Source organism: Vombatus ursinus, unplaced genomic scaffold, assembly GCF_900497805.2.
Source record: "Vombatus ursinus unplaced genomic scaffold, bare-nosed wombat genome assembly UNPS02004437.1, whole genome shotgun sequence".
NCBI classification, from domain to species: domain Eukaryota; kingdom Metazoa; phylum Chordata; class Mammalia; order Diprotodontia; family Vombatidae; genus Vombatus; species Vombatus ursinus.
Genome location: NW_020944215.1, coordinates 347,020 through 360,008, shown reverse-complemented (window position 1 = coordinate 360,008; position 12,989 = coordinate 347,020). Strand labels below are relative to the sequence as shown.

Sequence of the window (12,989 nt, the reverse complement as noted above, 5' to 3'; positions counted from 1 at the left end):
CCAGGGTTTCCATGGGTGGCACTGGAGGTCACCCCCAAGAGGCCTAAGTGCAGATCTAGAAGTGTTGAAATAATAACCATTGCTGACATTTGTATAGTTTGGATAGCACTTTGTACATTACCATTTGTCACTGCCGGATTCTGAATTCTGCCCTCGGACGGGAATCTAGACCCGATGGAGAAGGCAGGCTGTTCCAACACTTAGCAGCTTTGTGATCTTGGCCCAGGGTCAGAATGTGAGCCCCCTGAGGACAGGCAGGTACCTGTTGAGCATTTTGTCTTTAATCTCCCCCAGCACTTTCTTAAGTTGGGCCTTGGGATTTCTTCAGTATGGGAGAAGCAGATGAATGAAAATTAACAAATGAAAAATTTAAAAAAAAACCCACACATTTATTAAGCACTTACTGTGTTCCAAGCACTGGAGATACAAGTGGAAAAATCTACAGGCTCCCTGAACTTAAAGCTCACATTTGAATGGGGGTGCTACCCCCCCCATACACACATAGTTTCAGCTGCCAATTGGATGGAGGTCCACAGTGGTCCAGAGGGCGCAGGGGGCAGACTAGATTGGAAGGCCATTAAATCAGTAACTGTTCTCCTCCTACAAGCTTAGAAGGTCACTCCAGAGAACTAAGAGGTCAAGTGATTAGCCCAGGTCCCACAGCCCCACTATGCATTAAGGGTAGCCCCTGCACCTGCCTTCCTGACTCCTAGGCCACCTTCTCTGTCTACGCTGTGAAGCCTCCCCACCTTGTATGTAAAAGACACTTTGAAAACGGCTCATTGGGTCTCAGCGACTCCTCAGTAAAACAAGGCAGGAGGTGGATTAGTAAGGTTCTCAATAAGGTCCCTCCCTTCCCTTAGTGATTCTCGACTCTCCATGACGGAAGTTCCTATTTCTCTAGACCTTTCAGATTTTGGTGAGGTAGCTGGCATCATTTTGCAGAGGATATAACACCGATGCTCAGAGATGTGACTTGCCCAATGGACATGCCACAGCTAGTGCAGGCCCGAGCTGGAACGCCTCCTGCCATCTCCAAACTCTGGGTCCAGCATTCATGTTTGTTTGTTTTTTAGTTTATGGATACATTTTCTAACCTCACCCCCCACACGCACACATTACCACCACCAATCCAATTTCTCAGTTGCTAACAGGAAGGAGAGAGGATGTATCTTTCTTTTCCTGGGAGAGATAGTCACATTGACATTGACTACTGTAATTGACCAGATTCTTGCTACTGCTCTGGGTTGGTTTTGTTCAGGTTGTTGCAGCCATTGTTTCCCAGCATGGTCATTGGATCAGCCCTTCCAAGGTCAAGTTTTCCTAGCATGCTTCCCACTGTACAACACTGCCTCTCTGAATAAGGTAGCATTGAAGACAGGGACCAGATAGCTCTCTGGCCCCTTGTCCACTCCTTCCTCCTCATCCCCCTTGTACACCCACGTGTGCTTTGGGCCTAGTCGGTGATGTGCTGGTAAATGGTTAACAACCAGCTCTCTGGGGAAAAGGATATACCCACGACACCCTTTTCAGTTAAATCTGCATTTTCTCCATCGCTTTCTTAAGTCTAAACCATCAACAGAACACTAAATCAAGCCCTGATTTGTAGGAGGTTTGCTGATTTCTGAGGGGTCAGTGCTCACACCCAAAGGGCTCAAAGCTGGTTCTGAGCTGGCTCCAACATGCCCACCCCAGCTCCTTATGCCTTACTACCTTCCTTTCTTCCCCTAGATCACCTTTCAGATCTCCAGGGTCGCCCAGAGGGTGATCCGAGAGTGGCCTGGGACTTCTACAGCAGCTCTGTATTGGGTAAGCTCTCACCAGATCTACTGTGCCCCCTCTTGCCAGGGAACTCAGGATTGGCTGGCATGGTTCTAGCTGTCTGCAGCCTGGCTCCCAGCTACCTTTTTCCAGACTTCTTTCATATTGCTACCCTTCCTGTATTCTATTTTCTGGCTCTACTTGCTTAGCACAGTGCCTGGCACAAAGTAAGCGCTTAATAAATGTTTACAGATGGTTGCCCCAACCTCCACCTTCCATCCCCCACCTCTGTGCCTTTGTTCAGGCAGTTCCCGATGCCTGGAGTGCCCTTCCTCCTTACCTCTTACATTTAGCTTCCTTTCAGAACCATCCTAGGTGCTAAATGCAGTTGGGAACCTTTCCTGATTCTCTGACTTGGTAGTATTCACTCCCCTTTTTTTCAAGAAATACAGTTGTTATTACCTGGGCCCCCGGCCCCTGCCCGGTAGAATATACACTTGATCGGAGAGGGGGGGGACCCATTTTCTTTTGCAATTTTGTCTTTGTCTTCCCAGTCCCTCATCTAAGCAAGCACTTACTAGATGCTTGTTGAGATTTCAGTTGGGTCCTTGTGGAGCGAAATAATTCATTGACTTCGGATCATAGATTTTGAGCTGGAAGAGAACTTCGAAGCTACCTAGTTTGATCCCTTCTTTTTACAGAGGAGGAAGCTGAGGCCCAGGGGAGTGCCAGGAGGGCAGAAGGCAGAAGGCATCAGAGACAGGATTGGGCCCGGCCCTCTGCCTTGCCTTGATGACTCTTTGCCACCTTCCTTCAATTCCAAGCAGTCCCCACCCCACCCCCAACCTGAACCTCTCCTCCCCCAACTTCAGGCTCTGTCGCTCAAATCAGCCAAGTACATTCATCCACTCCCCCTTTCTTCTTCCTTCTCTCTTCCTTTCCGCTGTCCTTGGCCTGAGCGTCCTGGCTCACCTCTTGGGGGGGGCACTCAGGGCCTCATTTCTCTGCAGCTCTAAGGCTTCCAAATCACTTTCCTTCCAACAACCCTGGGTGGTCTGGAGTCTCAGCCACATCCTCCCCTTGTTACAGAGAAGAAAACGGGTTCACTGAAGGGGAAGTAAGTCTCTGAGGCTCAAGTAACTGGCAAAGGGCCAGGCTGGGATTTGAACTCGAGTCTTCTGAGCTGGAGCCCCGTGGGCGAGCTGTTCTCTTCTGTTCTCTTCTGTTCTCTTCTGTTCTCTTCCTCCTGATTCACTTTCCTCGGAGCCTGCCCCTCCCTGCTTCTGAGATAGTAATTACCCCCAAGCTCTCGACCTCCTGACCTCAGGCTCACTGCCTTTTGATGCTAACCAGATCCCCAGCTGGGATGGTTTGTGGCTCCCTTATTGGGCCAAAGAGTGAAGGAAATTCCCTGAGTGTGGAGGAGGTCAGGGAGAGGGAGGAGTAGGCCACACAGGCCCAGGACTGACCCCAGGCCAGGGAGTCACCTTAGCTGCCCTGACCGTTTGGGGAAGCCGTTCCTGGCCTTGGTTGTCAGTCCGTGGCTGCCATACCTGACTTCTCAACCTCTAGGATGGCAGAGACCATGGAGTCTAACCCCCTCCTTTTACAGAGGAGGAAACTGAGGCCCAGAGAAAGGGGAGGACTTGCCCAAAGTCACACTGCTAACTAATGGCAGGGCCAGGATTTGAGATCTAGGACTGACTGGCTCAGTGCGCTTTGGGTGTCCCTACCTCCCCAGCCCTAGGACAGACGAGAGGGGGAGGGACAAGCATGCGACTGCTGGGCTTAAACTGGCTTCTGAAGACATGGTTTCCACGCCCTCTCTTTCCCAAGGGTCAGGAACTAGGCAGGGTGGGGAACCTGTGGCCCTCCAGGTCCTCCAGTGCGGCCCTCTGACCGAATGCAAACTTCACAGAACAAATCCCCTTAATGAAAGGATTTGTTCTGTAAAACTTGGACTCGGTCCAAAGGCTGCACCCGAGGACCTAGAGGGCCACAAGTTCCCCACCCCTGGACTAGGATAAGCAGACTTGACATGAAGCATGGGGGAGGTGGGGAGACCTGAATTCAAGTCCCGGCCACTGCCTACTTCCTGCATGACCCTGGACAAGCTGTGACATCTCTGGGTCTTGTAAAATGAGAAGATTGAACGAGCTGACCTTTAATGATCCTTCCATCTCCAGATCCCATGCTCCTAGAGATTTGAGGTTAGTCCTTGTTAGATGGGTGACCCTTGGCAAATCCCTTGACCTATGGGTAGCGCCTCAGTTTCTTCCTCTGATCAATGGGCACAGCAGCATACATTTGTGCTCCCTGCCTTATAGGGCTGTGTGAGGAAAGGGCTTTGAACCTTCCCTTGCTCTCCAAGACAGGAAGGAGCAGCTGCTGCTGCTGTCTGCCAGGGTTGGTCTTTCCGGCCTCTGACGTGGGCTCGGGAGCCTGTGCCCTCAAGCTGGACACAGTGGGTCCCAGGTCTCCATGTGGATGTGTGCTTTCTTCACAGAGGGGAAGGACAGGGCCAAGTGCAACCTCCTGGACAACCCCCCTGGCACCTCAGACAATGACGGGAACGACCAGGAGTCAGACGACTTCGTGTTTGAGTTCTCGGAGAAGCCGTTGCTTCCGACTTACAACCTCCAAGTGTCGCTGTCCCGTGGGTGAGTGTGCAGGAGGCCTCTGCGAGGGGGCAGGGGCGGGGACCGGGGCCGGCTGGGGACCCTGCTTTGCCCTTCTGGCCAAGAGGTTTCCAGCTAGTTGCCAGTTGTTTATTAAGTCCCTGTTAGGTGTCAGGCATGGTGCTGAGGCTCCCAAGGCAGAGATGAAACAGCCCCCACTCTCAAGGAGAGATTACATGGTGTTAGTGACTGGGGAGGGGAGGCACTGAGTCTGAATCCTAGATCTGGCGTTCAGCAGCCTGGTGACCCAGGGCCAGTCACTTAAATTTCCTGAGCCCTAGTTCCTCATCCCTAAAATGGGACCACTGACCTCATGGGAGGATATATGGAAAGTGCTTTGTCAACCCTTTGGGTGCTCAAGAAATAGAGGTTCTCATTCATGGGAAGGGTTGAAAGGGGCTGATGTCGCTACTGTAAGTGGCAGGTGGCCCAGGAATGGTTAATGGGAAGTCACTGTGTGCTCCGAATATCAGAGTTGGAAGGGGCCCACCAGGCCATCTGATCCAATCCATTCCCTGAGCACAAATCTACAACTTGCTTCTTCCAGGGAGGACGGAGACCTCCAAGGCTCGGGAAGCCTCGACCTCAGGAGGCACCCCAGTCCTCTGTGGGACAGTTCTAATTGGGAGGATCTCTCTGCCATCCCCACCAAACAGGGAAAGGCCAAACGGCCTCCTCTGACAGGTCTTCTGATGCTTATGGGGTCTCCTCCTGTCCCCCGCTCCCTCCACCTTTCCTTTCCTAGGCCTAGCACACCCAATCCTCAGAAGGCCCAATCACCAGACTCTTCCCCACCCTGGTTACTCTCTGCTAGATACACTCCAGTTTATCAATGTCTTTCCTAAAATATGCTCTCCCCGACCCTGCCCCTGCCCCCACCCCCACCCGCAGCACTCCTGCTCTGGGCTTCTGACTAGGCTCCTTTCTGGTTCAAGGTGCCCTGCCTCTCTTCACAAAGAATAAGAGGGGCAGCTGTTCTGGCTGCCATATCCCACAGTTGATACACGTTGACCTCCGGGCCCACCAAATCCCCGAGATCTTTTTCAGACAAACTATTGCTTGGTCATAACTCCCCAGAGTGTAATTGATCTGAAATATCATAGGATCTTTGGTTTAGAGCCGGATGGGAAGGAGGGGCTCATCGGATCCAATCTTTTTCACTTTGCAGAGTGGGGGAAGGGACTTATCCAAGGACACATAGGTAGAAGCGAAACCTAAGTTTGAAGCTAAGTCTCTTCTGACCAGCAGAGTGCCTTGGATGGAGTGGAATTGACTCCATACCCATGATTCTGCCTTCCACAAGGAGAATGAGGGGAGGAGCTCACTGATTTTCAGAGAGAGAGAGAATACTCAGTAACATGGCTATAACTATGCCCTTGTATTCGTCTTAGCTAACCCTGAATCCCCATTAGAGGGTAAGCTCCCAGGGACTGTTTCCTATTTGTCCTTGAATTCCCAGCACCTAGTACAGTGTCTGGGATGCAGTAGGCATTTAATATGTATTTGTGGAGAGGCAGCGTAGTGAATGGGCGCTGGGCTTGGAATCAAGAAGACCTGGGTTCAGATCCTGCTTTAGCTACCTAATAGTTATGTGATCCTGGGCCAGTCATTTAACCTCTCTGGGCCTCAGTTTCCTCATCTGCAAATTGGGAAGGAGGGGATACATTCCATGGCCTCTAAGGTGCCTTCCAACTCTAAATCTGTGATCTGTGGGTGAGCAGCTCTTCCCCCAGCACGGAGCCCAATCCTCTGCTCACACTAAGAGTATACCATATATTGAATATTGCTGAGTGAGCCCCATCAAATATATTCAGTCCTCAGATTGCAGGGGGGAAGCTTAATGGTCACATCTCGGATCACTGTACCCTGGGCGTGTGGAAGGACCAGTTCATGGGACCAGCATGATAATTCTTAACAAAGAATTGGTCAGAACTTGAATTAATAATTCACTCCTTCCTTCTCGGCGTCTTAGTGTTTCAAAGTCTAACAAACAGCTCCTGCATAAAGTTCTCCTTAGAAAAAGGAAGAAATCTGACGAGCAGGTGATCTATACATGGGGACTGTCATGAACCAGAAGCAGAGCTTAAAGGAGAGCTCTAACCAGTGGGTCACAGTCCCGCTTGCAGCCTCTCTCCTCCCTCCCCCCCCCAACCAGACCAAATGGTCTGATAGGAGTAAAAATAGTCTTCTTGCTAACACCCACCAGGATCAAGTTTCAGGGGCTTATGGTCCTTATTCTTCTGGGCATACATAAGCTGATCTCTGAGGGTGGGGGTGGGCTCTAGGGATAGTATTGCACAGTTAATGAATTCCTGCAGAGTACCCCCCACCTCCCACCTTGCCCTCTGAAACTGGATCTTTAGCCTGAGGCAGTAAATGGACTGGGGGTCTGGGAGGGGGGTGAGAAGACTCACATTGCCCTCTCTCCCCCCCCCCCCCAAGCGTCCTGGCCTGCAGCTATAGGACCCCAGGTGGCAAATCAACAAATGATTTAAATGACAACGTCTGTCATTCTTCACAAGTTGGTGACCCTTGGGGGAATTCTCACTCTCTTCACTAGAGTAGCCAGTACACCCTAACAGGAAGTTGACTCTTTGCTGGTGGTGAGGAGGGGTCTCCTGGGGCATCAGAGCACAGTGACACCTAGAAAGCTTCGGAGGATCTGAGTGTGAGAGGCAGTGTGGTCACTCCACTGGAAAGAGTGGGAGCTGGCAGGGTCTCAGCCTCATTTTACTAAAGCAGGAGGAGGAGGCAATAGATAGGCGAGGGCAATTTGCCCTAGTTCGGCCCAAGTCAACCCCAGGTCATCTGGACTCCCACGGAGTCTTTCTCTCCATTTACTAGGCCCCCTTGCCTCTGGCTGGAGAGACCAGACTTAGAGTCCCCTCACAGTTGGACAGATGTTGAACATCTGCTCTGTACCTGCCTGTTTCTCTTTCTTGTGTCTACCCCCAGGCCCATTAGAATGTATGTTCCTTGAGGACAAGGGAGAGTTTGGGCTCTTTCCTGGTAGGATTGCTGTGTGGCTTCCTCATGGGCCTTTGGACTGGGCCTAGTTAGGTGAACTCCCAGGGCTCCATTCCCCAGCATCCCTGAATTCATTTCTTCTCCTTGCTAACATTCCTTCCCTCTTTCCCCAGGCCCTGCAACTGGTTCCTCTTCTCGGATGTCCTGAAGAGACTGAAGCTGTCGTCCCGGATATTTCAGGCCCGCTTCCCGCACTTTGAAGTCATCACCTTGCCCAAGGTGGAGTTCTACAGGCAGGTGGTTTCTAGCCAGCTGCTCACCCCTGCCGAGAGGCCTGGGGGCCTAGACTCCAGTCCCCTGGCCAGCACTGAGACTGTTGAGCTGATCCGCTATGAGCCCGAGTTGCTGCAGCTCCTAGGGTCTGAGGTTGAATTCCAGTCCTGGAGCAGCTGACGGGCTTGCCCGCCAGCCCTTCCCTGTCCCCCCCCCCTCCAGCCAGTTCCCCTCCCCCCTCCCCTTTTTTCGGACTGACTGCAGTATGAGGCAATAATTCGAACCAACTAGAAGCAGCCTTATCAATGCCAGCATTAGTGACTGGAGTCTTTGGGTTCAGATTCCCTCTCACCTCCCTCTAGTTGCAGTCAAAGGGGGAAAAGACGCATCGTTGGTCTGTAAAGATCAGAGAGGACCCGCATTGACTGTGAGAGGGGACAGGGTGCCCTCAACTCAGCTCACCTCACCCTCCTAGGCAAGGAGCCGAGCACCAACCTGGTGTCTTTGGTGCCTGGCCCTAGGGTGGGCTCAGGGATCCCTGGGCGTGCGTGACCAAGCCCCGGGCCGAGGGAAACAGACCCAGGTCCAGTTGGCGGTGCCAGCCCTGGTGGAGAAATTAGAAAACTCTCTAGCAACAGCCCCCCTTCCCGTATTCCTCCAAGTCTTCCATAATATTTATTTAATTAGTATTTAATTTGTATTGTTTCCTTGGTTTCTGAGAAGTCTGTATCACTGTGATTTGAGACATCATCTTGAACGAGGGGCTTTGTTCACCTTTTCATCTTCTCCCCTTCCTTCTTGGAGAAGCCCTGGGAGGGGACCCCTGTCCCCCTCCCTGGGACAGACCTTCCTGGCTTCTCGTCCGAGGAGGGGGAGAAGATGGTGATCTGGGAAGCCAAAGCCAGGGAGTAGGTGGAGCTGTGTGATGCTGTCTACAAGCACAAGGGCTTGGATCCCAAGGGTTGTGTATTTTCTCCCCAACTGCCCTTCTCCCTAACCCTACCCCGCTCTAGGCTCACACATGCTTTCCAACAACTCTGCCTGCCTTAGCTTAGTTCTGTTTGGGGTGAAGGGGTAATGAGCTGCTGTGACAAAAGGACAGTTGAAAATGAGTCCTGGAGGGGACCGGGCCCCTTCTTCCCTCTTTCTGTTCCCCCTGCTCCCCCCATTCTCCCTCATCCCTTCCCCTTCCTTCTCTTTTTCTGTCAGTGCCCATCCTCCTGTGCCTTCCTCTCCCCACTGTCCCTCATCTTCAATTCTCTTCTCGTTCCCTACTGCCATTCACCTCTTCCCCCTCCCTACTGCCATTCTCCTCTTTCTCTTCTCTTTCCCCCCCTTCCTTCTCACTCCCCCACATTCTCTTTTGACGCCTTCATTAGGCTCCCTGACCCCTGGCCACATGTCGCCTCCAGGACTCAGCTGTTTCCCAGGCAAAGGCAAGAGAAACGTTTCTCTCTCTCTCTCTCCCTCTCTCCCTCTCCCCCCACCCCTCCACCCCCAGCACAGGCCCCAACTCCACTCGCTCCAGTCAACCCAGCTGCGGGTTGGCCCTCCCAGGCTTCCCTCCAGCCCCAGGTCTTTGGAGGAGCCCTCAGTCCATTGCCCCCACCCGCCCTGGCCCCCCTCTCCACCCACTCAATTCCCTTTCTCAAACACCCAGATGGATATGAGCTTGTTACTTTTCTATGGACTGCTATTTTTCAGAACAGTTCTTGGGGAGAGAGGGCAGCTACCCAAAGGCAGACATGGCCCCTCCCTGGCCTTCTCTGGTTGTAGATGGTACAGTTTTATTGTACAGGTGCTAAAAAAAAAAAAAGAAAAAAAAAGAAAAAAAAAGAAAGAAAAGAGAAAAAAAAGTAAAAAAAGAAAAAAAAAGAAAAGACTCCAAAAAAAAAAAAGCCCAAGTTTGAGGATGGGACAATCTGTTCTCTGGAGTCTCCTGACCCTGGCCAGGAGCAGTTGTGGTGAATTTTCTTCGTATTGTCTTTATTCCCCAGTGGGCAGCCTGACCTCCCCTTATCTGGGACCTCCCCCCTCCCTCAGTCTCTCTGGGGCCCTCTGGACTCAATCAGCTTTTTAAAAAAATCCTTTTTCTTTTTTAAAAATATATATATTTAAACATATAGAGATATTTTTAAATATATATATACATATATAAAGCTGAGGGTTTGGGTTTTCTTTGGGGGTGTCTTTGGTCTTGGTTTTTTTTTTCCTTTTTAAAGGTTTTGTCCTTTTAATTTTGCATTTGGGTGTGTATTCTGGCTGCTCTCTCTGGTTATAAGCAACAGGCTGTGGTGTCAAAAACACATTTCTATACAGAAAACCTGCATCAGGCCTCATGTCTTGTGTGTCTCCTTTTATTGTCCTCGATCCTCTTGCTTTCCTCGCGCCCCCCCCCCCCCCACCCTGGTACACACCCCCCTTTTGTGTGTTTGAAGCCACCGGGAAGCTCCATTCCCTTGAGGACTAGAGAGCCGGCCACTAGTTTTCAAGCTTGGCATTGATTGGCAAAAGGGATGAGAGAGCCCAGCCAGGCTCCGGGGAAGAGAGAGAGAGAGAGAGAGAGAGAGAGAGAGAGAGAGAGAGAGAGAGAGAGAGAGAGAGAGAGAGAGAGTGTGTGTGTGTGTGTGTGTGTGTGTGTGTGTGTGTGTCCAGTTGTCTTGGGGGTTGGGATGGGGGGGGCAGCCTGGGGGATGCATTGATTTGCTTGTGTTTCAAGCATTCCTTGGTTACCGTGGAGATAGCCTGATTCCTACAGCCCAGGAAAGAATGGTTCTGCTCCTCTGTGCAGCAAAAGGGGGGGAGGTGGGGCTCGAGCTGGGGAGGCGTTTTCTGTCCTAGCCCAGAAGCTCACCCAACACTGCCTCTCATCCTGCTGCCCAAGTTGCCCTTTTCCTGGGCCTCCTGGGGGGGGTCCTTCACCAGCTCTGGAGAGGGCAGCCATCACATCTCCTAAGGCATTAAGCCCAAAGTGGGTTTCTCTCTGCCCAGCCCACTTACATTGCAGATCCTACATAGCTTAGTTTCCCAGCCCAGAGTCCCAAGGTGGAGATGGGGTGTGTTGGGGAGAGAGTAATTAGGGTCTGAGCATGAGCTCCCACCTCTTGGCGTCATCATAGATCTATTGGTCCCTCTGTGGCTGAACACTCCTTCCGGATTCTAAGGATTCTGGCTCCTCCTGCGCCGAGAGAGGTCAAAGGGGTGGGCCTGCCCTCTCTGACCATCAAATTTCACTAAGAAGCATTCCTCTTCCCAGTAAGCCAAACTCTAGGATATCACACAAAGAAAGGCATTCACAACGATGTAGTCATTTAAACAGAGCCCGAAAGATGTCAGAGCTGCTATAAGCCATAAAACATCTTACAGCCTGTGTCACTCCACGTCTTTGGGCCTCAGTTTCCTTCTCTGTAAAAAGGGGGTGTTGACTAAGATGGCCTCTAGGGATCCCCTCCAGCCCTAAATCTACGATTCTATCACAGATACCCAACTCCCTTATTTTACAGGGGGCGAAATTGAGGCCCGAAGAATGGAAGTGATGATAACTAGTAAGATTGACGTCCAGGTCTGCCACCTACGTGGAGCTAATTCATTTCAATACAATGCACATTTTGAAAAGCACCCACTCCTCTGCCTATGTACAAATGCATGGAGATAGGAGATAAAAAGGCAAATTCAGGCAAGAGCAAGACCAGTTTGGAGTGGAGGGTATGCGAGAGGGAGTAAGTGCCAAGCCTGGCAAGGGAAGCTGCAGCCAGCTTGCTGAGGGCTTTTAAGCGTCAGGCTGACCGAGTGGATTTTAGCCCCGAGGCAATAGGAGAGCCAGTGAAGAGTAATGACTTGGAGAATAATCTAAAATGGGCAGACTGTGGGGCGGGGACACCCCAAAGATTCATGGCCCCAGGTCCTCTGTTAGTACGCAAAGACGCTAAAAAAACATGGACCCTCCTGCCCTCTGAGGGTCGAACCCAGCAACAAAGAGCTTTGCGGACAGCTGGGGAACTCGAGCTGGATTTTCCACAACAGCTGGAGAGCCAGGCTACTTTCAAGTAATCCTGGGTGGGTGAGGGCGTTTCAGCAGAGTTGAAAATAAACCACAAACCCACACGGCTCCTCGAAATTCAACAACCGGCTAACTTATTAAGTACCTACTGTATGCTGCGGGCTCTGCCAGGCTCTGGAGAGAGGCAGTCTAGATGACATGGGTTTCTTGTCCTCAATATAGGAAAGAAACGAGGCACAGATTGAAACCAGGGCGATACGCAGCATTCCATGGTAAAGGCGGATGGTGGAGGGAACTACCGTTTGCTTAGATTGTGGAAGGAATATAGGGAGAGAGGAGGACACCGGTGTAAGAAAAAGAATGCAGGGATGTCTTATTCAGAGGCAGGATGGAGAGGGGAGTAGGTGGAGACAAGGTTGAAAAGGCAGGTGAGCCAGATTGTAGCAGACCTTGAATGCCAGCCTGAGGAATTCGCATTTTAACGTAGAGACAGACAATAGTGAGCTACTGCAGTACTTGGGTGCTGAGGCCAGCTATGCATCAGGAAGATTAGCATTTCACACCTCTATATTGAAGGCTGGACTGGCCCGGCAGGAAGACTTGTCACTAAGAGACTGCGGACATAGTCCAGGCAGGTAGTAATAAAGCTGCTAGCGGTGAGACCAGAGAGGAAGGGGGAGGGATGTGAGAGGTCTTGCAAAGATGCAATTGACAGGATTTGAGTGGAGGGATCGGAGAGGGGAGGACTAATATCAAGATTACAGACCTTGGAACACACAACTGTGTCTCCTAGATAGAATGAGTGTAGCGGAGAGTATGGGATCTGGATTCAGAAAAACCTGGGGTCTACCCTCAGCCCCGACAGTCCCCGGCTGTGCGACCTTGACCAAATCACACAACTTCTGTTTCCCCAGCCGTAAAACGGAGCTAATAGTAACTAATGCAGTTGCAAGGCTCCTGTGAGAGAGACAATGTAAAGTGTTTCGTAAATTTTGGAGCGCTATTAAAAAATGCGAACTATTGTTATATATAAATCGTGTAGCCATTGGGGGAGGTTTATTCATTCATAAATGCCTCCTTGCACAGAATTGTCCAGAGTGCTAGGGGGAATTGCTAATTCTAGCAGCTCCAATTTCTCCAGGGCTTTGGTGTTTACAAAGCATGCTTCTGCTCGCAATTCTGCATAGCTCCCTGCTCTCAGGGAACCTAACATTGAGAGGAAAAGGAGTGTACACGAAGAACCCGGATCCCGAGAAATGGAAAGAAATGCAAAGGAGAGAGCCAGGAAAAGGGGGAGGGGAGGGGAAGTT

The 12,989-nt window shown here is 51.1% G+C and overlaps 1 protein-coding gene across 2 annotated transcripts in view; it reads left to right on the top strand.

The window, feature by feature from the left end:
- Positions 1-9,476, top strand: part of BCORL1 (BCL6 corepressor like 1) — a 71,629-nt gene extending 62,153 nt beyond the window's left edge. For both annotated transcript variants that reach the window (XM_027836309.1, XM_027836300.1), the window contains exons 14-16: positions 1,732-1,809; positions 4,268-4,421; positions 7,580-9,476. In XM_027836309.1, the coding sequence (XP_027692110.1) occupies positions 1,732-1,809; positions 4,268-4,421; positions 7,580-7,859 (512 nt within the window). In that variant the 3' untranslated portion in view covers positions 7,860-9,476. The remainder of the gene's footprint in view (positions 1-1,731; positions 1,810-4,267; positions 4,422-7,579) is intronic.
- The last annotated feature ends 3,513 nt before the right edge of the window (positions 9,477-12,989 follow it).